A 24846-nucleotide genomic window follows, 5' to 3' on the forward strand; every position below is an offset into this window, starting at 1 on the left:
TGGTTTCAGTGGGAGCCCCTTTGGATACCTTGGGGGTTGTGAGTATCGGTTCCAACTATTTGAAAGCCTCTTCTCCGCTTCAGTTCTCTGGCTGACCACTCAACCAGCTTCTGAAACATTGCAGGTTGCACAGGTTACGTGCCAACCTGTGCTCAGCTTGGTGTGTGGAGATGAAAAAGATGCGGTTCTTCCTTAAGCAGCTCATGGGTAGTGGGAGGCAGGCTGGAGAGCGAGTCGTCATCGTGAGCAGTTCTGTGAGGTAATGGACGTGGCGGAGGGGCCCTGGGAGAGCAGATCCAGACGCTTCTGTGGAGCCTGGGCACGTGCTCATGCTTAGTAACCCAGTCACGTCTGACTCTTTGCGACCCTATGGACCGTAGCCCACAGGCCCCTCTGTCCAAGGGGTTCTCCAGGCAAGAATACTGCAGTGAGTTGCTATGTCCTCTTCCAGGGGCTCTTCCCCACCCAAGGATCTAACCTGCATCTCCTGTGGCTTCTGCACTGACAGGCAGACTCTTTACCACTGAGCCCGGGAAGGGTGCCCCTAAATGACCACTGAATAGAATCAGAGGGAAGAGGGGTTCACCACTGGGTAAGGTGGACAAAAGCTCCCCACCATCTGTCAGGGAAAACTGGCTCCTGACTACAATCTGAGGACCTTTGGGATTTGGTCTCTAGAACTTTCCCAGATTCAGCTGTCTTTTCCCTCCTTGTTTCCAAGCCTGAGAGCTGCTCCTTGCCGACCTGTGCTTTTGCTGGTGTGGTTCTCTCTTCCTGGCCCCTTCCCTGGTCTTCAGACCCCTGGTCTGTTCTGTGAAAATGTCCCTGAACCCATCTTATTCCCCCTAGGAAGGATCAGTCACCCCTCCTTGGCACTTATGGGGGTGCATTGGGTTGAATAGTGTCCCTGCCTATACCCCAAATTCATGTCCACCTGGAACCTCAGAAGGTAACCTTGTTTGGAAACAGAGTCTATAAAGGTATAATTAGTCAAGATGAGGTCATACTGGATTAGAAAGTGAAAAAAATGTGAAAGTGTTAGTCACTCAGTTATATCCAACTCTTTGCAACTCCATGGACTGTAGCCCGCCAGGCCCCTCTGTCTATTGAATTCTCCAGGCAAGAATACTGGAGTGGGTAGCCATTCCCTTCTCCAGAGGATCTTCCCCACCCAGGGATTGAAACTGAGCCTCCCACATTGCAGGCAGATTCTTTACTGTCTGAGCCACTAGAGACACCCGTACTGGATGAGGGTAGACCCTACATTCATTGACTAGGGTCCTCATAAGAAGGTCACGTGAAGATGGAGGCAGAGACTGGAGTTCTGCAGCCACAAGCCAAGAAACTCCAGGAACCCCCAGAAGCTGGAGGAGGCAGGAAAGGAGTCTTCCCTGGAGCCTTCAGAAGGCCTTGCTGACACCTGGAGTTTGAAGTTCTAGCCCCTAGAACTGAGAGAACAAATGTGTCATTTTAAGCCACCAAGCTCGTGGTGCTTTGTTACGGCAGCCATGGGGAATGAACACTAGCGTGACAAGCTCCTCTCTGAGTGTCTCTCAGAGGAGGGGCCCTGGTCTGGCTCATCTCTGAGTGCTGTAGAGAACTCTGAGCAGGTCTGAATCACAGAGACACTAAATACGTATTTGTTAAATTGGACGAATGGAAATGTGGCATTTTTCTTTCCAGGAGGAGGAGGAGTTGGGACTTTAATCTGTTCATGTCTGGAGATGCCCAGAAGCCCAGGGTGGCTTGGAGCAGCTCCAGAGCATCAAGGCTTGTGGGTGCTAATAATAGTACTTATTCACTGTGGGCCCACTGACTCTCTCTGAGGACAGTGCTTCTCATACCTAATTGAGAGAGTGAGTGTTCCAGCTTTGTGAGTCATCAGCTGACCTGGAATAACACACTTCAACTCCCAAGCAGATGATTCTTGGGTGCCTCAATTTAGAACTCTGTGGGGAAGCTGGAGGCCTTTCAAATGGAGACAAAGTCAGTGCTTGATTGAAAGGTGGTTTTTTTTGTAGCAAGATGAGAAATTTGCTCCCATGGATGATGGTAGAGAGTAGGATATGGGAGCCGTACAAGTGAGGGGAGATGTGGTATAATAAAAAATAAATATGAAGCACAAGGATATATTATACAATATGGGGAATATAGCCAATATTTTATAGTAGCTATAAATGGAGTGTAACCTTTCATATTGTGAATCATTATACCGTATACCTGTTAAGTATTGTGCAGCAACTAAACTTCAATAAAAAAATAATAATCTCCCTCCCCCCCCAAATGTAGTGTTTGGCCCTGGTTCTTAGTACAGAACTCTTAAAACCCTTGGAATTTATCATCTTCTGTATGCTCATGGGATGGTTCATGGAGGGAGTCTAAATAATTTCAGAGTGGGTGCTCATTACTACAAAAATCAACCACACAGTCAGAGGGTGCCGTCTCTCGGCCCTGTTTCCCAGTCTCCAGGGAGGGGAGAGCAACTGGAGGTTGAGTTCAGCCACCCATGGTCAGTAATGTAATCAAGCATACCTATGTAATGAATCCATTACCCTTCCTTGTCAAATGTCAGGGTTCTGGGAGCTTCCGGGTTGGTGAACACATCCATAAGCTGGAGGGGGCATGCCTGGACAGAGAGAGTATGTACGCTCGGCTCTTGATCTTTGGGGTCTGTGCTAACTCTGGGTAGTTAGTGCCAGAACTGAATTGCTGGACACCCAGTTGGTGTCAGGGAGTTGAAGGAGAAAAGACAACACTTGGTGTCAGAGAGAAAAACCACCCTGGCAGCTATCTAGGATCGTTTATGCTCCATTGATTGATTCAGTCCAGATTTGTAGACTTAACAGTTAGCCTCCTCCTGCCTCTTTGGACGTATGGGCTCCTGTCCCCCTTTTATTTTATTTTTATTTTTTTCCTGTCCCCCTTTTAAAAAGTTATTATTATTTATTTTTTGGTTGCTGGGCATATGGTATCTTAGTTCCCCCACCAGGGATCAAACCTGGACCCCCAGCTTTGGAAGCACGGAGCCTTAACCAGCGGATCACAGGAATCACTTAACCACAGGAAGTTCCTACTCCTGTTTCCTGTTTGAACAGTGGGGTCAGTGCGGCCAGTGCCCCATCTCGGCGGTCTTGCTGCTCTGGCTGTCATGCTCGCGGATGCCGTTTTCTGCCACTGAGGTGTTTTTCTGCTGCGCTGTGTTGAAAGTGCTTGCAGGTGGGGGACTGCTTACTTCTCCCAGGTGCTGGGGGAGGGGCTCAGTGCCCCGGGGAAATGTGACATTCTCCCCAAGTCAGAGCCAAGTGTGTCCTACAGGAGGGTTACCACCCACACATGCAAGCTTTACCTGATGATAGCTTGTTGCAACAAAGCCGACTGAAAATTTCATGGGAATCACCGCAATGCCTCTTTTCTTCCAGTAATTCTTCTTATTGAACTCTTCCACTTGCATTCTTCTGTTGTGAAAGGAAGACGTGTCCAGACATTCGTTCCAACATCTTATCAGGTTCTCAGGGTTGAACGCTTGTTTGTAGATGGTTTTATCAACTGTTCGGTACATGTTTTTCTCCCTAATCTGAAGCGAGTGAGAAATGGAATCACTAGTTATGATAAGACAGAAAGTGATTGCGAAATAGAGATCTGAGAAGCCTCCCCACTAAGGCATACACTTCAGTGGGGAGAAGACAGGGTTTTTGTTTCTTTTTCTTTGAGCTCAGTCTTTGTTTTTGTAGAAATAATGAAGCATGATTTCTTTTCTTCAGGGCACCAATCAGGGTTTCTGCCTCCTTAAAGGGCAGAGTAGAGGTACTCACTGATCTGTGAAGGGCAGTGGGATGGAGGCGCTGAAGGAGGAAGAGTATCCTTTTTTTTCCTGCACGGTTCAAAGGGTGGAGCAGAGTTAGTAGATGGTATGCTAAAGCAAGGATTTATTGTCATAAGGAAGACTTGTTTTTCTAGAGAGGGAGAGCCCTGCACCTACTGACAAATAGCAGATCTTCTCTAAGCCTTCCAATTGCCTTTGGAATGTGTGGTCAAATCTTTAAAAAATGTATTTAAATATGGGTGTGTCATGCCCTAGAAACTTGCAACATCTGACAAAGAAGCAGGGGAGCCCACTGAGATATGCTCAGGGTTTTTCATCATCCCCAATCACTCTAATGATAAAGGAGTTACGATTAATAGCAGTTACACTGGAATACTACCGGTTTATGGAAACAAACATTTTCATGAATGCTAACTCATTTATTTCTTGTGGGAACTCTGTGAGGTGAGTCGTGTTGTCCTCATTTTGTAGATAAAGAAGTGGAGCCACAATGAAGCTGCCTCTCATTGTTCAAGTGTTCCACTGGCCCACATGACCTTTCATTCTCTGTGCTATTATATCTTCAAGGCCACGCCAGTGTCATCCTCTCCAGGAAGTTCTGCTCCATACCCTCCACCAAGCCAGTGTGATGTTTGTCTCCTTTGTATCCACAGAACACTTTATGTGACTTCTCTTGGGATAACCATCATCTCCCTTGTTCAATATTTAGGCATTCCCCTGTACATAAGAAGTACCCCCAACAATTACAGTTCACAGACCTGGTGGTCCTCCCTGTTGAATTTAATGACAAAGAAGTTCAAAGACATGGAGAGTCTTGCTGCAGCAGAGGGTCTCTATTGGGGGAAACAGGGGATGGAAGTGGAAAAAGTAGACTGGGATTTGCTTGGAATGAGTGAGGAGTTGGAAAAGTATTATCAACAATTATCTCAATTGTCAGTGGCTGCCTCTCTTTGGTCTGGCATATTGTACATATTATGAACACTTTAGGATCTTGCACAAAATAATATTTTTGGAGGGCATTCTTTTGGCAGTACCTCTCAAGAGTTTTCAAGTGCACCAGCAATTCTGCTTCTGTAAGTTTATTGTACAGATACACACAACAAGGCAAAGATATAACCTTGGTACATTTGTACCAATACCAATTAAATAGCAAAAAATGGTTAACAAACTGAATATGTATCAATAGTAAATTGTATAAATAAATTTAGACACATAATAGTACTATCCAGTTATGAAAATGAATGAAGTAGTTCATTCTACTAGCATGAGAAGATGGCCAGGAATACTGTCAAGTAGAAAAGGTAAGGGGCAGAATTATGTGTTTATTATAGTCTCATTTTGAAAATATGCATATAAGTGCACCTATCCATCATATGTTAATGTTTATGTATGTAGAAATACAGATGGGTGGGTAAACAGAGAAAGAGCTAGAACAGTAAACAGAACTGTTAACAATGTTAACCCTTAACCAATAGGGATGGGGATAAAAAAGAAAGATGTTTGCTTTTCACTTTAATAACTTCAGTATGGTTTTGAATTTTAAAAAGAGTAATTCCTTTTGTACAAATTAAAACAAGAAAGGAAGAAAATAAATTGTTGCAAAAAGAGGAAGGCCAACATGTGGAGGTGAACTCTTTTAGATAGCCCTTAATTTATCTTGAGTTCCGAGCCAGGTCTAATTTGTGTGGCTCTTCCAGGGTGTTTCCTTGGGTAGCCAGTTTCCTGCCTCCTCTGATTCTCCAGTAGCCTTGGTTATGACTTTGATGTCTACCTTACCTTTTCTGGAGGAAGGCCACATTTGGCGGCCACAGCTGTGATGCACGATTCTGTTACCAGGGTTCCTTGGGGGAAGCCAAATCCTCGAAAGGCCGTGTTGGATGGTAAATTTGTCAGGCATGCACGGCCCCGGAACCTGAGGTTGCGGATTTTATATGCATTTTCCAGCTTCAGGATAAGAAATTCTGTTACCTAAAGTAAAAGGAGATATTTACATATACCGGACAACATTTTTTTTCTTTTCTCTAAAAGTCAAATACAGTGTTGAATTGCTTGTGGAACGAGGTAAGTATTTGAAGAAACTGCTCCACAAAGACTCACACAGAAATTCTGCATTCTGTTCACAAACCAGGATGGTACTGGTTTCTGATATACGTACCAGCTCTGAGTCATCCAACGTGCACCCTCCGTTAATGAAGCACTCGATGTCTAGAGCTTTGATTCGCCCGTTGTCCATAAATCCCACCTGTCACCGAATGATGGACATTTTACGATATGTTTGGAATTTGATGCTAAGTTTGAGCCATAGCTCAAGCAGACCACTCCCATTTGCTCTATGGTGGACTACGGCTGGATAGTCCCTTGTTTTTCACTGCTTGGCAGACAAAGACCTCCTCTGACCTGAACTTCGCTGAGCTCTTTTCTTTCAACGTGTAATTTTCTGGCTTCACAGTCAGTGTGGAATTCTAAACTCCTTGCTTGTCTCCCAGCATTTAATTGCTACCCCCTTCTTCCTTCTTCTTGGAAGATTCTCTTCACTTTTTACTGATTTTCCTTCTAATTTAGTCTTTGGTTTTCCGCCTTGTGGGAAAGTCTCTGGGATTCCAGAGTGTGTCAGAAGGAATAGAAGTGCCTCTTGTTATGAGAAAGCCTTGGAGATTGGGGAATGGACACAGGAATGACCGCCCTCATCTTACTGAGCTAGTGAAGCACTTTGTCACTCTTGAAAGATGGCATGAATGTGAGCTGCTGTTACTACCAGGACTTACTGAGTGCACCTTGTATTTTTCTAAAGTTGCCACTCCCTTCCTCCCACCTAGACCATTTTGTTTGCACAGCCCAGAATGAAAAGAAAAATTACCACTCACTAGTGTAGTTCCACCAAGAAAGAATTGACCCTGGTTCCTTTGCCTTTTTGAAAACAAGGATAAATACATTGATGGAACCATTTACCATATTCATACTACAAGGGAAATTTTGGATAACAAATCAGAAAAGTTAGGAAATGAAGCAAAATGTACAAGTTTAGAATTTATGGTAATTTTGACAAATGCTAGGCTGAAGTTTTCAGGAAGAAACGATTGCTAAGCAAAACAGTACCATAAGTGAGGGAGCAGAGGTATTCTTAAACTGTTGAATATAAACTTTTCAAGGATTTGGGAAGGACTTATGCACACACAAACATTTATTATGCTAGTTTATGAATAGTTCTGAATAAATAACCAAGCAAAACTTTGAGGATACATACACATTATAATATTGGAAGTAAAATTATATTTAAAAATAAAACTTTTTTCAAAAAGTCTATTTGTTTTTTAAAATTATATTTTGTATTACTCTAATTACCAAAATATTTATAGTCTAGAACCCTCCTAATAAGTACTAGTACTAAAACAGTCTCATAACTATGGTATAATTGAAGCCTGATTTATAATCCAGCCCAAACCAAAGAACTCAACAGCTACCATAACACCAATTCCCACAATCCCAGAGGGTGCCTTCACATTGCTCTTGGGCCTAGACGATAATAAGAGTTGTGAGTATTCATTTATTTTTTATTTGAAGGTGAAAAAAAGATTTATTGGCCAGCTATGGTCTTTCCCTCTAATTAGAAAAATTACTAATGTCAGTGGAAGAAATAAAATTGTGCTGTGCTATGGAAAGCTGTGGTTTAGTTACAGAGAATAGAATAATTTAGTAATCGAAAGCAACAACCAAATCGGACAGAAAATCTATGTGTATGCTATGTGTGCTAAGTTGCTTCAGTTGTGTCCGATTCTTTGTGAAACTACAGACTGTAGCCTGCCAGACTCCTCTGTTCACCGGATTTTCCAGGCAAGAATACTGGAATGGTTAGCCATGCCCTCTTCCAGGGGATCTTCCTGACCCAGGAATTGAACCCATGTCTCCTGCAATGGCAGGTGGGTTCTTTACCACTATCACCATCTGGGAAGCCCATGTGTATGCCATAAGCAATTCCCAAATAGAGCATGTTTGATATGGAAACAATTACATTAGATCTGTCCTAACAACTCGGCCACAAATTTGAAGTGTTGTTGTCAGCCAGATCCCAGCAATTATTTACCATAGTGTTTATGCTATTGTTGCACAAAAATACAAAGGATTAATTTGAGACAATTTTAAATTATTTCACTAGTTAGTGGATTTTTTTTCCTATTTGAAAAGAGCTTTTTGTGACACTCATAACCGTTTGGTGGGAACACTTGTAAAAAAGGATTTTGCAGTTAAATTGGTCAAATCATTTCCAAACATCTGTATTGTGAAATAATATTTTTATCATCAAGAAGCTTTGGTATAACAAATGTCTAAGGTTTCACTTTGTCTCTGAGGAATCACTAACATAAATCCCGTTCCTTAAATAGTGTTTTTATCATTATTGGAAACTGTATTTTTTATCATTTAGCTTCTTCATAATTTTATAATAGATTTACTAAAAGTTCTTCACAAAATATTATGAGTATTCAAATACACAGCATCCGTTTTAACATTGTAGATGTTAAGATGATTGTTTTTAGAATTCAGCAAAGTAAAAATAGTAGAAAAGGGTAAAACCATTCAAATAAAATGAGGTACTTTAGTATTCTCCTCTTTAATACTTACTTTATATTTTCCAAATAATGGGTGTCTTCCCCCAGTTATTAACATATCATCTTCGCGATCAAGAACAAGACGAATGGGGTGACCAGTTCTAAAAAAAACAAATTTTAGATTCTTCTTCCATTGCACCCATCCATTCATCCATCTACTCATCTACCATTCACCTACGTATTTATCCATTCTCTCATTTAACTATCTACCGTCCCATCTATCCATCCCTCATCCACCCTGCCACTCATATGTACAAGCATTCACTTAACCATCCACCCATCACTTGTACATTTGCTGATTGCATACGGTGTGCTAGGCACTGATATGAACTGATGCAGGGGTCTTCAGGTACATGTTGAAAACCCACGATTCTACCAGAATTTTCTTTTTTCTTTAATGGTGAGGATCACCTGGAGCATCGGTGAAATGTAGTTTCCAGTCCATCTCCTGGTCATCCTGATTCACTGGGTCTGGGGTGGGGAGGCAGGACTTTCTATGAACTTGGGAGACTCTTATTATCAATAGGTTGGGAACACTGCTCTGGGGACTACTTAATGCACAGCAGGGATAGTAACTTGAGGCACTGGTTCTCATACTTGGATGCACAGTGGAATTACTGGGGAATTTTTAAAATAGACTGATGCCAGGGTCAATGAGGGGCGGCCTAGGTATTGGGATTTAAATGCTCCCTAGATGATTCTAACATACAGTCTTGTTTGAGAAGACTTAAATGCACAAAACCTGGTGGAAATACAATGAATTAATTATTCCTTGCTGAGTCATTGGTGGGTGTGAATAGAGTTTCATTATGAAAAAACTGGGGATGCGATTCAGATTCTGCCTTCTCCCCACCTGTCACTGCAAAATGAGACACATGTCTGAGTGCTCTGGGACCTCTGAATCACGTGGAAACTGTCAAGGGAAGCAGGACCTTTGAAATTTGCAGGACAGTTGGTGTTTTGACATAGTAACAAAACAAGACAAAACAGCCATAAAAATGAACAAGGAATAGAAAAGTCAGCACTTGAACAGCATGAAGAGTGTAGGAGCAAGACTTCCGGTTGAGGTTAGACCAGGAGCTCTGTCTGAGGATGTCTTGTGTCCACTGAACATCCATTGAAGAGCCAGCCCTTCCCAGGAGCAGGGAGACTTTTCTTCCTCACCCCACTTTGTCTTCAGCTGGTGGTAGGAAGGAAAAGTGGGGGAGCAGCCTCTCCCTTGGCACTCCACTTGGGCAGGTGACTTGCCCACCCCTAAATGGGTCACCTTCCATGAAGCTCAAGGATGGGACAGCGTCAGCTCTGGAGGTGTTCAACTAATAACACCACTTTTCCTTTATAGAGCAAATTAGTCTATTCAAACTTCTAAGTGCATTTGGCTTTTCCAATAACTTTGGGAGGGTGGGTAAAAGAGACAAGAGGCTGAGTTGCCCAAGGACACCCAGATGGTGATGACAGCAGCCCGAGTGACCCTCAGGCCGCTGATGTGCCCTCAGCTCTGTGCATTTTATGCCCTCCCGTGTCCCTAGGTGCACTTACTTGAGAGCACCCACAGCTGCAATAGCCCCGAAGACAGCCGGTCTTCCTATCTTCCCGCCAAAACCTCCACCCACTCGCTTTACGTGACAGGTGATCCTGTTGCTGGGGATGTTTAAAGTAGAGGACACTGTTTTCTGTAAAAGGTAGGTGATGGGAAAGTTTTACAAGGGTGAAGTGGTAAAGAAGGTTTTTGCTTCCTAAAACACAACATAACAACAAAATTCATCCACACCTACTGTTAGTAAAAACAAAGAAATAAACAACTGAGACAGTCTGAACCTTTCAGAGTTCTACTGAGTTCATAAATGTTGCTAATCTCCATAAAACAAACTTTCCAGTAGAAAAGTGGTCTTTTCCAAAAGGGAAACTGTCAGAGTTCTGGATTCCTGTCAAAACTTGGATCCTAGCCAAATGTCTATACCTAAAGTCCCAGTAAGGTGAAAACCAGCAAACTCCTGACAAGCTATTAAAGAGGAAGAAATGTTTGCAGCTAAAACCCAGAGCACTTTATGGCTGGGGAAATGATAATGTGTTATGAAGTGCTGTGTTTACTCCAAAGGTTGCCTGTAGTGATTATGTTAGGGGAAAATCAAGTACAGGTATAATTGTGTCATCCAATCACTGTCACATTTAAGCATGAAGCCAATGAATGTTCACTTTAAATTGAAATTGGCTGTGGCTGTTCTTTCATTTACTTGACGAGACCGGAAAACATAAAAATTGGTTCCGGGGTCTTATACATCAGTTGCTCTGCTGATGTATAATACTTAGATTCTAAGATTCTGCAGGTAAAATGGGGGCCGTTGTGAGGCTGTGGAGGCTGAAGGCCATGAGGGAATTGGGAAGTTGGGGAGGAGGTGGAGGAGATACTGGACCTCACCTGCACGTGGGCTGGATCCTGTGCTGACACATAAATGTCCAGTTCTTTGTCCTCTGTCTTTGGAATAACTAGCACTGTCTGTGTTTCCATGTAAAAATGCTCTTGTCCTCCAACATGAACCTCCCCTGTTAAGGGCGAGAACAGGAAAGTGCCTGAAGGTGTGTGCTGGTTGGGGAATTCAAAAGCAAGTGAGACATGGACTGGCTGGCTGGATTTGTCCTGATTGAGAAACTGATGATCAGGTGTTTTGTCCTGTGACAACTGAGGTCATCTGTTTCACAGACTGCGGTTCTGGATAAGAAGTTGAAAATCTCTGCTTTTGTTCTTCATTCTGTCCTTGACTAATCAAAGTCTTAGGAATTTTCTATTTATTCTGTTGCTCCCTACCTGCCCCCCTCCCAACCCAAGCAACACATGCACAATTTGAGAGGAAGCAAAGGAGGAGAACTTTGGCAAAATGCCACGACTTTAGGGGGTGGTCTTTCTGAGAGGAAATCACGTGCTCTCCTGTCTGTTTCAAAAGAGAATCGCACAAATATTCTAGGAAACATCCTGAGTCACTCACCTTCAACAATTTGATCAACTTTTTCAAATGCCTCCTCGATGTTTCCTTGTTCAAGTTTTCTTTCAGGGCACAGGAATGAGTTGTGTTTTATGGCATCCTGAGTGACAGGAAGAAAAAAAAGCTAATTCTTTTTGTTGTTTCCTTCCACTGGCAAATTTTTCTTACTCAAAAGCCGGCAAACTCCGACAATCGCCATCTGCTAGGACACGTGAAAGGAGACAGGCCAGCAAGGGAGTGTGTCCTTGAGTAGCAGACTCCCCGCAGAGCTGGGATGCCATAGGAAACGACTTCTCAGTTGCAGAGAAAGCCAGCAAGGGTTAGAGAGACATTATGGTTTGAGATCTGGGGACACCATGATGGCCCTCCCCTTTTCCTGCTTCATGAATAAAAATACTTGTGTCAGACTTCACGTTGAAGGGGAGGACTCAAGTCCTAATGCACTCTGGGGCAAGAAAACCCAACAGAGATATGGTAGGCAGTTTGTTCATTTCTTTGTGTGTTTGGCATATCTCATAAGGGCTTCCTGGCCCTTTATGCTAGGTTATTTTTGCAACAATATTATGAACTGACTGACACATGAATACTGGGAGCCATCCTGTCCTGCCGTTCTGTGGATTGATCTATGACAGTTGATTCTTGCTTAACCTTTCTTTCTTTTCTTTTAAAAAAAAATTTAATTTATTCACCGTAAGCACAAATATGCCCATTTGCCAAGAGTATAGTGTTGAAGATCGACCCCCACAAAAGAAACAAAATGCAAAGCAACTTCTCCCCCCTCCAGAAAACAGTTTTCCTCAAATCACCCACTAATTTAGTAACAGAATTTTCCAAATGTTAAGAAATCTAGGATTATTACCCTGTAATGATAATGCCTAATAACCTTTAGATGCAGGTGTTTTCCACATTTCACAAGGGTACCTGACTCCTGCGTTCTTACTCGCTAATGGTCTCAAGTCCATGGCCTTTTTTGTTAATGACAATGAGAATAGTGAAAGCAGCTAGTATTTATTGAGTGCATGTTTTGTGTCAAACACTGTACAATAGACAGTGTATTTACATATATTCTCACATGAATTCTATTATTCTCTCCACTTTCCGCATGAAGAAACTGGGCTTAAGGAGGTTCAAATAACTTTCCCAAAGTCATGCGTCAAATAAGTGATGGAGGCAGTTTTCAAGCCTGGCTCAGTTTTCAGAAACCTCTTGCCTAATAATAAATGCTTGATTTCTCAAAGCAGCAGAAAATGAAGAATATAGCTGAAGTTTTCCTTTTTTTTTTTTTGCTATACCAAGATCTCAGTATGTCAATCTAGTATGTGTGGAAGTATGTTTATTGTCATCTGTAAATATGTCCTAAGTTAGTATAATCTTAGTATAATATATGTATATTTAGCAGACACTAACTAGGTGCCAGCCACTGTTCTACATGCTTTCTGCATATTAACTCATTTAGTCTTCAACCTGATAAGGCAGGTATTATCACTGTTCCCTTCATTTTACAAAGGAGGAAACTATGGCACATATATGTTAAGAAACTTGCCCAAGGTCACATAGATAAGAAGTGCTGCAGCCAAGATTCAAACCTGGCAGTTTGGTTCTAGAACCAGTGCTCTTAGACAGAACTCTATATTGCTTCTCATAATATACAGTCATGTGAATGAATGAATGGATGAATGACTATTGGTATATATGACTGTTCTTTTACCTACTTTTCTTCACAGAAGAACTCTTTTTGCTGATGGTGGAGAGTCCTATTTTGAGGCAACTCTAGATCTCTAAGCATTCTGAGTCCCAAGGTATTTCATGAGTACCTTTGGGTGCCATTTTCCCCCCTTGAGGAAATGGGATTGGAATTGAAATTTCAAAAACCCTTGTTAGGATCCTAGTACAACTCTAGAAAGGGGTGTGAGCCGAGAAGAGTGGCCTGAACTTCTTGCAAACTTGACAAAATGGGAATTTGGAATAGAGTTGATTTAATTAATTGCACTCATCTCACACACTAGTAAAGTAATGCTTAAAATTCTCCAAGCCAGGCTTCAACAATCCGTGAACCGTGAACTTCCACATGTTCAAGCTGGTTTTAGAAAAGGCAGAGGAACAAGAGATCAAATTGCCAACATCCGCTGGATCATGGAAAAAGCAAGAGAGTTCCAGAAAAACATCTATTTCTGCTTTATTGACTATGCCAAAGCATTTGACTGTGTGGATCACAATAAACTGTGGAAAATTCTGAAAGAGATGGGAATAGCAGACCACCTGACCCACCTCTTGAGAAACCTGTATGCAGGTTAGGAAGCAACAGTTAGAACTGGACATGGAACAACAGACTGGTTCCAAATAGGAAAAGGAGTACGTCAAGGCTGTATATTGTCACCCTTCTTATTTAACATATATGCAGAGTACATCATGAAAAGCACTGGGCTGGAAGAAGCACAAGCTGGAATCAAGATTGCTGGGAGAAATATCAATAACCTCAGATATGCAGATGACACCACCCTTATGGCAGAAAGGGAAGAGGAACTAAAGAGCCTCTTGATGAAAGTGAAAGAGGAGAGTGAAAAAGTTGGCTTAAAGCTCAACATTCAGAAAACTAAGATCATGGCATCTGGTCCCATCACCTCATGGGAAATAGAAGGGGAAACAGTGGGAACAGTGTCAGACTTTATATTTTTGGGCTCCAAAATCACTGCAGATGGTGACTGCAGTCATGAAATTAAAAGACGCTTACTCCTTGGAAGGAAAGTTATGACCAACCTAGATAGCATATTAAAAAGCAGAGACATTGCTTTGCCAACAAAGGTCCATCTAGTCAAGGCTATGGTTTTTCCAGTGGTCATGTATGGATGTGAGAGTTGGACTGTGAAGAAAGCTGATCGCCGAAAAATTGATGCTTTTGAACTGTGGTGTTGGAGAAGACTGTTGAGAGTTCCTTGGACTTCAAGGAGATCCAACCAGTCCATCCTAAAGGAAATCAGTCCTGGGTGTTCATTGCAAGGACTGATGCTGAAGCTGAAACTCCAATACTTTGGCCACCTGATGCAAAGAACTGACTCATTGGAAAAGACCCTGATGCTGGGAGGGATTGGGGGCAGGAGGATAAGGGGACTACAGAGGATGAGATGGCTGGATGGCATCACCAACTCAATGGGCATGAGTCTGAGTAAACTCTGGGAGTTTGTGATGGACAGGGAGGCCTGGCATGCTGCAATTCATGGGGTCACAAAGAGTTGGACACGACTGAGTGACTGAACTGAACTGAATTTAGAAAGAACTAGAAACATGACCTTTTTAACACTCTGAATATTGAGCAAGTTGTACCTTTTAGGGACGTTTTTAAAATATTCAAATGGTTCACTACGGCCTTTGAAAAAATTTTATTTCTTTCACAAGCCAAAATTAAGTAATCTTTTTTTTAAACTTAATTGATATGAACTTATCTTTCATTGAATTAGAGCACACAAATGCCATAAATCCACATCTGCTTTTTCTAATCTAAATTCATTATTTTTGCTGGAAGTTGCATTTGTATTCCATCATCTAGACCCAGAAGCGAGGATGGAAATTTCTATGGAATTCCATCATGAAAGTCCCACTGCTTTTGGGCTCCATTTTGGAAAGATTATTGCTCCCAATATGCATTCCCACCATTTTCCTCAAGTAATAGAACCCCCAGTTTGTAGTGAATACCTGGCCACCTAGAATAAAATGTATGTTTCCCAGACCCCCTTTCTAGGTGTGTTGGTGTGGTACATGACTAGGTTCTAACCAAAGAGACATAGAAAGGTTATGTGCAGCTTCTGGAAAGTGTCTTTAAGGGGAGGGGATATTCTCTTCATCACTGCCTCATTCTCTCTGCTGACTGAAGTGTGGACTCAAAGGTCAGTGTTCAGTAGCTGTTGTGGACCGAAGTGTGATCTAGAGAATGGAAACCACGCAGGAAACAGCAACTACTAATAGATATAAGGAGCCCAGACCCTGATACTCAGAGCCACATGCAAGTTTGAAACTGACCATTTCTAGACTTTTTTGAATGTGTAGGAGAAAGAAACTTCTATTTTTTTTTCCTGTTTCTTGGAACCAAAGCTAATTTTAATTCATGCAAGTAATACCTTCCAGAAAAAGTTGATTTTTCCAGAGTAAACCAATGACAAGAAAGAAGTAGAGCCTTGAATAAGTCTTGCATTAAGAAGTTTACAAAGGACTTTTGATTCTACAACCTTATAGGAGAGCCCAGGCACTGTGCTTACCTCGATGGTGAGGATTACGGGCTCCAGCTCTTCATAAGTTATCTTTATCTTTTCAATAGCACGTTTTGCCTGTACATCTGTTTCTGCAACCACAGCACAGATGATCTGGCCCACGCAGAGTACCTGTGAAAAGTATAGGCATGAAGCAGGGGGAAAATTCTGGGTAAAAGTACTATCAGTGAAAACCTACCAATGGCTGGTGCCTTAGTTACCATTATTGACCAATAATAACCAGACTAGAGTCACATAATGTGTTTGGCTAAGAAAAAAATTCTTTAAACTTTTAATTTAAAAGTTAGTTTAAATCATACATATGGTTTCATTAGCCATTTTACTCAATTGAATGTAAGCCCCAGAGTGGATGTGAAGTTGGCTGTGACGGGAATCTGCTATGTCCTCTGTTGAGGGTGATTCATTCATGTGTGATGCCTTCATGGAGTCATTTTAAAGATAAGGAGAGTATATTTTGTACACTATGATTCCTGTGCCTCCCTCCATAGCCTCCAAACTGAAGCACAGACCCCCAATGGGACTGTATTTGTAGATAAGGCCTTCAAAGAGGTAATGAAGGTGAAGGTTGAAGGTGAATGAGGCCCTAAGGTTGGAGCTCTAATTCAGTATGAATGATGTCCTTATGAGAAGACATAGGGGGAGAAAAGGGAATCCCTCATGGCCCAGTGATTAGGACTTCACGCTTCCACTGCAGGGTCATGGGTTCCATCCCTGGTAGGGGAACTAAAATCTTGGATGCCACAAGGCGTGGCCAAAAAAAAAAAAAAAGAGAGATAGGAACACCAGGGAGGCTCATACACAGAGAAAAGGCCATCTCCTATGAGGACACAGGAGAAGGTAGCCATCTGCAAACTGGCAAGAGTGACCTCAGGAGAAACCTGCCAACACCTTGATCTTGGACTTCTAGCCTCTAGAGTTGTGAGAGAACACATTTCTGCTTTGTAAGCTACCCATTCTGTGGTATTTTGTTTTGGCAGCCCGAGAAGATAACATAGCTCCTAAGCAATAGCCAACCGCCTCATGTGGAGTTCAACCGAAAGAACAGTGGTTTGTTTCATGGCTGGAGGAGAAACAGCCTGAGATGTGACAACAGTAGCTAACACCTAGCGAGAACCTTCACATGCCAAGCATTGCTTAAACGCTTCACATGTATCAGCTCATTTAAGTTCCATAACAATACAATGAGTTGGGTTCCTCTCATTATTCCCATTTTTCAGGTGATGATATTTTACAGGTATCAAGACACCGTTTCACAGGCGATGATTCAGAGCTAGTGAGTGGCAGAGCGAGACCATGAATCAAGATAGTTTGGCTCCAAAAGCAAGTGCCCAGTGAATGATGGTAGAATTGAATTAAAGGGCAGGAATGACATGAGCAACTTTGTTAAAAATGGAATATGTGAAGGTCAGTGGGAGGAGGTAGGGAGAGGGTTGGTCCAGGAAGGAAGAGAGTTCAGTGTAAAGAATGGAGAGTGGCTGTATATTGTATTCTCCTGTCTAGATTTTTTCAAGGATTTTCCGTCCTGATACACGCCAATTCTTGCGCTTATTCTTCAAATGAGAGTAAACTGACTCAACGGTACACAGTGGGAAAATGAGTATTTGTTGTTTTTCTGTAATAAATTTCCTTTTTGCAATGTTATTTCCTGATTCCAGAAGAGTAGGTCTATAAAGGCATTGAAAAGTGAAAGCGTGTCTGCTCAGCTGTGTCCGACTCTTTGTGACCAGGGCTATAGCCTGTAAGGCTCCTCTGTCCATGGGATTTTCCAGGCAAGAATACTGGAGTCATTCCCTTCTCCAGGGGATCTTCCCAATCCAGGAACAGAACCCAGGTCTCCCTCATTGCAGGCAGATTCTTTACCCCCGGAGCCACCAGGGAAGCCCCACACAGAAGCATTAGAAGAGAGAGAGGAGCATTAGAGAGAAGCTGGAAGAACTGGCACTCTGGCCCCTAGTGGCAGAGAGGGCTGGGAGAGGATGGAAAGCTGCCTGGAGGCGGCACCTTGGTGAGCATCTGCACCAAGTCACATGAGACAGCACGTTCTACACCTCACCTCATCTACGGCCAGCAGTTTGTCATCTTCCGTGCCGTTGGTGCCTGGAATGTCCTTCGCTGTTATCACATCAACCACCCCAGGTATTTCAAGGGCCTCGGACAAATCAATTGATCTGAAAAAAGAGATATATTTGAGAAGTAGGAATCAGTAAGCTTGGAGGGAGGGAGGGATAGAGCATGGATGAAAGTCAAACTATATGACAACTGGACTATAGGCCCTTACCAATCAGAGCTGGCCTGCCAGAGAGCAGGGTCCAGGAGCCTCCCTGCTGGGCCAGGGATAACACTGTAGCTGCTGGAAGAGGAGAGGAGGGGGTGGCCATCGTGGCTGTGGCAAGGGGCATCCTAAGGAAGTTTCAGACAGTGGCCACATTTACCATTCAGCAATAACCTAGTTCAGGGTTTTAATATTAGCCCTACTCAGAGCCACGCCTGAGGCTGCCGCAGGGAGATGAAAGCAAGGGCCCATAGTTCTGATTTTTTTTTTCTCCCTTGCATGATGTTCATTTCTAGTGACATTCCTTTCCTCCTCCTGGGGCTAGTGACCTTTTAAACATTCTTTCCATTAGGTTCTTTGGGTTTACGACATTTCAAAAGAACAGTCACATTGCTTCAGGGAATCCCCAAGTGTGTTTTAGAAAGAGTTTTTTTGAAAGCTTTTCTTTTACTTACATGATTTTTGCATGGGCTCTGGCACTGGTCACTAATGCCATGCAGAGTTCTTTATCCACCATGGGGATGTCATCACAAAACTCGGCCTCCCCGGTGGCGTGTTTGAGACCCGATAGGTGCATGATGGGGCGTCCGACTGGATCTTGGAGGGGCTGGTGAGAATCGACACTCTACAGAGAAAGACAAGAGCTTCCCTGGGAAACTTCCATCTTCAGAAGTGGCCTGGCCAATTGCCAACACTCCTGATTCAGGGTTGAGAAATCAGACAGTTGCCCTCAGTCAACAAACACTGGAGTGGGTCAGATGAGCATGAGAGTTTAATGACGTAACTTGATCGGGTAGCTGTCATTTCAGCTCTGTGGCAATGCTTTAGATGGGGCCAATGTTTTAGTGAAATTGTGAAGTCGGTGAAGGAGCACTTTGGTTTCTCCTTTTGGCATCTTCTTTTCCCGAGTGGTGGCCCATATCCCTGTCTTCTGGAATTCAGGGGTCTTCCTGTCCTGCCTTCTTACCTTTCTAAGGATCAGCCTGTTGACACATAAAGCCGTCATGATGATGAGGCTTGGAGTGATATAATTCCTGAGAGTGGGGCACCAAAATCTAAGCCAAAAGCCTGCTGATTGACTGGAGCAGGGTCTCTGGTGGGGGCCTGGGGAGGCCAATGCAATGGAGCCCATCCAGATCTGGATCTCCGGGAGTGTAATAAGTGGAATAAGGAACTCCTTATTCTGGAACTCCTCTACCGGAAGGTGTGTGTGGAGTGAGCGTGGCGATCTGGTGGTGGGAGGGCTTGTGATCCAGCGGAAAATTATAGATGCTTTCTCAATTGCCCTTCGAGAGAAGGGATTCAGTTGCTTGCAGGCTCTCATTTTGCTGACTGGAGGTTAAACATTTGCAATCAGGGGCTGGAGACTGAGCCCTGCTACTGTCCTGCTCTGTCCTTGCCCCACGCCCAGCCAAGCTACTCTTCAAACATTTGCCCAAAGAACGGCAGTTGGAAGAGACTCTCAGGTATTAGTTGGATGGTCAAGCTGCTTCAGGTGACTTTGGCCTGAGGGCACCCAGCTTCAGTAGTTCGAGTCTAATCTTAGATCCAGGCCCTCCCTGCATCGGCCTGCAACAAAGGGCCAATGTGCTGGAAAAACTCAGAAAGTCAGAGTTTCCCAGGAAACGGGCAACTCTGAAGTGCTCGCTTGTTCACACAGCTCTCACTGTCTCTTAGCTTCTCAGTTTCCATTGGATTAAACTCACCTGGTACCTTTGGACTCCCTGGGAAACTGTGCCTGGGAAGTCTTCTAGAGCGCTCAGGAATCGGTCTGAAATTTCAGGATAACGGCGGTTGTTCTGAAAGATGATTCAAAACAATAAAGATAAGCTGATTAGTCTATGATTCAACTGGGCTTTGATTTACGTGAAAAAGATTTGGCTAAGGTCACCGAGAAACCATAGGTTCAGGTAGCAGGGATGATGGAAACCCACAATGCCTCCCAGGTTCTCACTTTGGCAAATGCACCTTGCCCTCCCTCCCTTTCCACACGAGGAAGACCTGGACAGACTGGTTGAATCTGATCCTTGAGCCAAGCTAGCCCGAGGAGGGAGAGGCCCTCTGGCAGCGAGCTGGGCAGAGGCCGCAGGAAAATCAAGAAAACTGGGGGCTGGGGAAGCCATTCTAGAATGAGCTGGGGTGGTTCACTGCCCACAAAAGAACCCAAATCTTAATTATTTTCCTCAGCTTTTCTGGGAGAGCAGTGAGACTGGAAAGGCTCTTTGGATGTCACTGAAACATATCTAGTGTCTTGATTCATAAATTCAAGGGTGGCAAGAGTTATTCGAGTAAATGTGGTTTATGAGGGTCTTCATCTTTCTTTCTTTAGTTCCCCAACCAGGGATTGAACCCGTGTGCCCTGCAGAACAAATGTGGAGTCTTAGCCATTGGATCACCAGGGAAGTCCTGTGAAGGTCTTCATCTGAATGAATAAAAACCAGACAGGTTTAGGAACACGTGACTGTTGGGGTGGGGTGTGGTTGGGGAACACGGGTGCAAGGTAGGGTGAGAGTTGCAGTGATAGTCTGGGGAGGAAAGATAGACTGAGGGGGGAAGAGAGAGAAAGAGAGAAAAAATGTTTTGCTTTGGTAACTTATTCCTGAAGTTTATAATCAGAAATTCGGGGAAGCAGCTACTTATATATTAGCATACAGGTGGTGCTAGTGGTAAAGAACTCACCCGCCAACGGAGGAGACAAAAGAGACAGGGGTTCAATCCCTGGGTCAGGAAGATCCCTTGAAGGAGGGCATGGCAACCCACTCCAGTATTCTTGCTATGGACAGAGGAGCCTGGGGGGGCTACAGTCCGTGGGGTTGCAAAGAGTCGGTCGTGACTGAGGCAACTTAGCCTGCACACAGAAATGTTTTAATTTTTTGAAAAATAAAATTTTATTTAATGTTTCATATTGAATATAAAATTCCAGAATAGGCAAAACTAATCTATAGTGTCATTAAGCAGATCAGGGTTGCCTGGGGGCAGAGATGAGAGTGTTGAGAGCAGAGGGGCAAAGGGCACTTTTGGGGGTGATGGAAATACTTTTGTTTGAAGTGGTGGCTGCAATGGTTTACACATTTGTCGAAACGCTCTGAGTTTAAATAATAGGTGCATTTTGTTCTATGTAATTATACTTCAACAGAGTTGATTTTAAAAGAAAAACAACTGCACACTGGAGGCAGGGACCCCATCACGTTTCCCTGCTCAGGGCACTCGGTAAACATCTGTGCACCAAAGACAGTCTGGCGTCCTGAGCCTCACCCCGCAGTAACCCTGAAGGGCTGAACCCCGGAAGAAGGAAAAGCTGGAACTGACAGGTTGCCCACAAGACAGTTTGCAAAAGGAGTGGGGAAGGTGGGAGCTTATGCTGCCAGGAGCCCATAAAAGCCAGAGCACTTACAGGCACAGGGAACGGTTTTACGAGGTTCTTCAGTTCCTGCAGAACTTGTAGGTAGAACTTGAAGAAGAAGCTGACTACCAGAGTCCTCTTGAATTCCACCCTCCCACCTGGAGCCCAGCCTGGGAGGGAGACTTCGTCCAGGAGCCGCCTGCAAGCCTCATCCAGCATCAGCTCATCCCAGTGCCTGGGAGGGGTAGGGGCAGGAAAGAAGCAGTGAGAAAAGGCAGTCTTCATGACCAGAGGTCTCCGTGACTAGAGGCCTGTGCTAGATGCTGGATGGTGATGGTTCAGAGACACCAGGGTCTCATTTTATGAGTTGGATGGAAACTTAGAAATCACTTAAATAAGCTGTTCGGGGAAACCGAGGCCTGGGAGGCTGCACTAAGTAGCCCGGACATGCTAGAACACAGGCATTAAATAAAGAGATGGCTATGGCCAATCCCATGGTGAACTGGACAGGACTCAGACGTGGACACCGCCTTTGCCGAGAAGGAAACAGAGTGCCCCTGGGCAGCGGGAGCGATGGGGCGCGCTTGGATGCTGCCTGGTGTGGGTTTGCCAGAGCGCTGATGTGTGCAAGAGCCCTGGGGCTGAACACTTTCCTGGGCCATTTTCATGGTACACCTCGCCCGAAGGGTGGTGCCTTATTAGTCAAAGTCAAATGAGGTTAGAGTCATTTAGCAAAATTACAGAAAGAACAAGCAACGATTCTACATATAGGAGTTTCCATCTTTCCACTTTTTGTTTTTTTGATGTCAAGCTTCACCATCAGGGGACAGGGTTTGTTGCTTACCTTCCTAGAAGCTGCTGGCAGGACTTATGTGCCCTGACTGTGGCAGCCCCGACCCCCCCGTAGGTAATGCTCAGGTCCTCGATGATATCTGTGCCCTCTTTGAAGAGGACTCGCATGCCAGCATTCACGTCGGGCAAGGCATTTTGCTGGCACTGAGCCTGTCGGAAGGCTGACACAAATTCCCACTGTGGAGACAAGGACCATTTGGAGTTATTTGATATGTCAGAACCAAGAGCAAGTTTTCTGCTTCTTGGTGCCACTAATTAATCACTTAGACTCAATCGAAAGAGACACAAAGGATATTTGGCACATTCTGAGGACAATTTGGCTGCCTCTTTGTTCAAAGTGATGTCCTCCCAAAGGTCCATCTTCAACACCTCATACTCTCAATTAACAGGGTCACTTGCACTTTCCCTCTGGGGCCAGGATGTCTCTGCAAGGGATCCCTGTGTCATTTCCACGTGCTCTTATTTCCAGGTGCCATTAAGGCTAGTCTCCAAACCCTTTGTCCCCCATGAGGATGGAGGATCCTTCCAACACAGGTGTTTTGAAGGTGATTTGCTTGAAGTGTGAAAGAGACCCACTGGATTTCTTGCTTTGTAGATACTATCCCTTTTTCATTTTGGAAAGTTCATAAAGGTGCTGAACAGAACTTTCCAACAGTGGACTAGGGAATTTTCTATCAGGGACAAGAGTCAGGAGGGTGATGGCTCCCCGCCTGATCCTTGGCACCAGGACCACTGGTGTGGTGACATAAGGTTAGCAGAGATGGCCGCTGCCTGGCATGTATTTCCACCGTTTGGCCACCGGGGACACTGTGTTCGGGCCGGCCTGTTATTCTGTCTGGGTCTCTTACACTGATCCACACTGGACTGGGAACACATTTCCGAGTTTCCACTCCCAAGGGAAAAATAAATGAAGATCATACTTGGCTAAAAGCATGACTTGACATAAGACTTCCTGCATGACCCTGCTGGCTTTGGATCTCTGAGTGTGTCTGTTGTGTTGCCCTTCTTGGGAAGACTGGCCTCTGAGATTCAGGTACGTTTTTGGGGAGAAGCACCAGGAACAGGAGTGAGGACAGAGGGTCCCCTCTGTAGCCGGCTGGGTGGCCACGTCTCCCCCGGGGATCATGTGTTAGGCGCTCCTGGTCCTCTGAACTGTTGGGGGTCAGCTCGGGCAGTGGGGAGGCCTAGCCCCAGCCTCCATCTCCTTGTGGGTCAGGCTGAGAAGCTCATTCCACAGTCAGAGAACTTTAATTTCCGCCTCCCAGACCTTGGACATGAGGGGGTGTGTGAGCATGACCACAGGCTGGGCAGGCCCCACCCCACAGCTGAAACAACAACCCCAGCTCCACGCCGCCCAGAACTGCTGGCCCGAGGGCGGCTGCGGGCCTGGGTGCCGCGCCAGGCCATGAAGGACAGGAAACAGGTTTTTGGGGCAGACTTATTTTCCTTCCATCTGTTTTGAAACATCTAAAGATGACTGGACTCAGTTCTGGAAAGAGAAACACAGCTCTCAAGTCTTACCTTTTGAGAGTGAGGAATATACACAGACTCCAAAACTTCCTCCGGCTTCAGGTCTGCACTTGCCAACCCAGCGAGAAAATGTTCACTTAGAGGAATCTGCCGTGTGCCTTCTGTTGAAGAAAATGACATTTCTGCACAGTTGCAACGGGGAGTGCGCGATTATTCTACCCTCTTAAATGTCAGCAGTGGAGGAGAAAAGGTCACCTTCCTCACGTGGAGCAGAGTGGGGATCTGAGCGTGGTGGACCAGCCCCCCACCCGTCCTCCTCACAAGGAAGGGTGGTGGCAGCTTCATGACATTTACTTTTTTTTTCCGGTCACTCCATGGATCTTGTGGGATCTTAGTTCCCTGACCAGGGCTTAAACTCAGACCCCAGCACTGGAAGCATCAAGTCCTAACCAATGGACTGCTAGGGAATCCCTATGACATTTACTCTTGTTAGCACACATGCTATGTGAACTGGGTCTCTTCCTGTCCCTAAGGCCTGTTTTCATCTTTCAGCAGAGACTGTTGAACTAAACCTAACTTGTTCAAGACTATGATCAAGGTCAGGGCATAGCTTAAGCTGAGAAAGGGTTTGTTTCCACTATTAACAGAGCTCAGATTATTGGATTTGCTTTTTGTTCTTGCTGCGGCTGTTGGCTTCTAAACTGGATTATTGTTATTTAGTTGCCGAGCCGTGTCCAACTCTTCTGCGACCCCGTGGACTTTAGCCCAGGCTTCCCTAGTAGCTCAGCTGGCAAAGACTCTGCCTGCAATGCGGGAGACCTGGGTTTGATCCCTGGAGTGGGAAGATCCCTTGGAGGAGGCCATGGCAATCCACTCCAGTATTCTTGCCTGGAGAAACCCCATGGATAGAGGAGCCTTGCGGGCTACAGTCCATGGGGTCACAGAGAGTTGGACATGACTCATCGAGTAAGCACAGTGCAGAACTGTGAGCCTGACAGGCTCCTCTGTGCATGGGATTTCCCAGGCAAGAACACTGGAGTGGGTTGCCATTTTCTCCTTCAGGGTATCTTCCCAACCCAGGGATGGAACCCAGGTCCTCTGCATTGGCAGGCGTATTCTTTACCGCTAAACTCCTAGGACGCTCTCTAAGCTGGATACCTACTTCTTTAAAGCCGTGTGAATAATTTACAAAACCTCCTTTCAGCCAAAATTGTCAGTGCAGGGTGGTGGTGGTTAGAG

At 44.5% G+C, this 24846-nt stretch overlaps 1 protein-coding gene across 3 annotated transcripts in view; it reads right to left on the bottom strand.

Moving 5' to 3' along the window:
* The window catches only part of LOC122426514 (aldehyde oxidase 2), a 79460-nt gene that overhangs the window by 24747 nt on the left and 29867 nt on the right, over positions 1-24846 (bottom strand). For all 3 annotated transcript variants that reach the window (XM_043445506.1, XM_043445505.1, XM_043445507.1), the window contains exons 13-26: positions 23659-23768; positions 22130-22314; positions 21337-21520; positions 19649-19741; positions 18398-18567; positions 17724-17838; positions 15659-15781; positions 11412-11508; positions 10847-10971; positions 9967-10100; positions 8441-8528; positions 5979-6065; positions 5600-5791; positions 3347-3574 (exon numbers count right to left, since the gene is read on the bottom strand). In XM_043445506.1, the coding sequence (XP_043301441.1) occupies positions 3347-3574; positions 5600-5791; positions 5979-6065; positions 8441-8528; positions 9967-10100; positions 10847-10971; positions 11412-11508; positions 15659-15781; positions 17724-17838; positions 18398-18567; positions 19649-19741; positions 21337-21520; positions 22130-22314; positions 23659-23768 (1931 nt within the window). The remainder of the gene's footprint in view (positions 1-3346; positions 3575-5599; positions 5792-5978; positions 6066-8440; positions 8529-9966; positions 10101-10846; positions 10972-11411; positions 11509-15658; positions 15782-17723; positions 17839-18397; positions 18568-19648; positions 19742-21336; positions 21521-22129; positions 22315-23658; positions 23769-24846) is intronic.

This window comes from Cervus canadensis, chromosome 24, assembly GCF_019320065.1.
Source record: "Cervus canadensis isolate Bull #8, Minnesota chromosome 24, ASM1932006v1, whole genome shotgun sequence".
Taxonomy (NCBI): domain Eukaryota; kingdom Metazoa; phylum Chordata; class Mammalia; order Artiodactyla; family Cervidae; genus Cervus; species Cervus canadensis.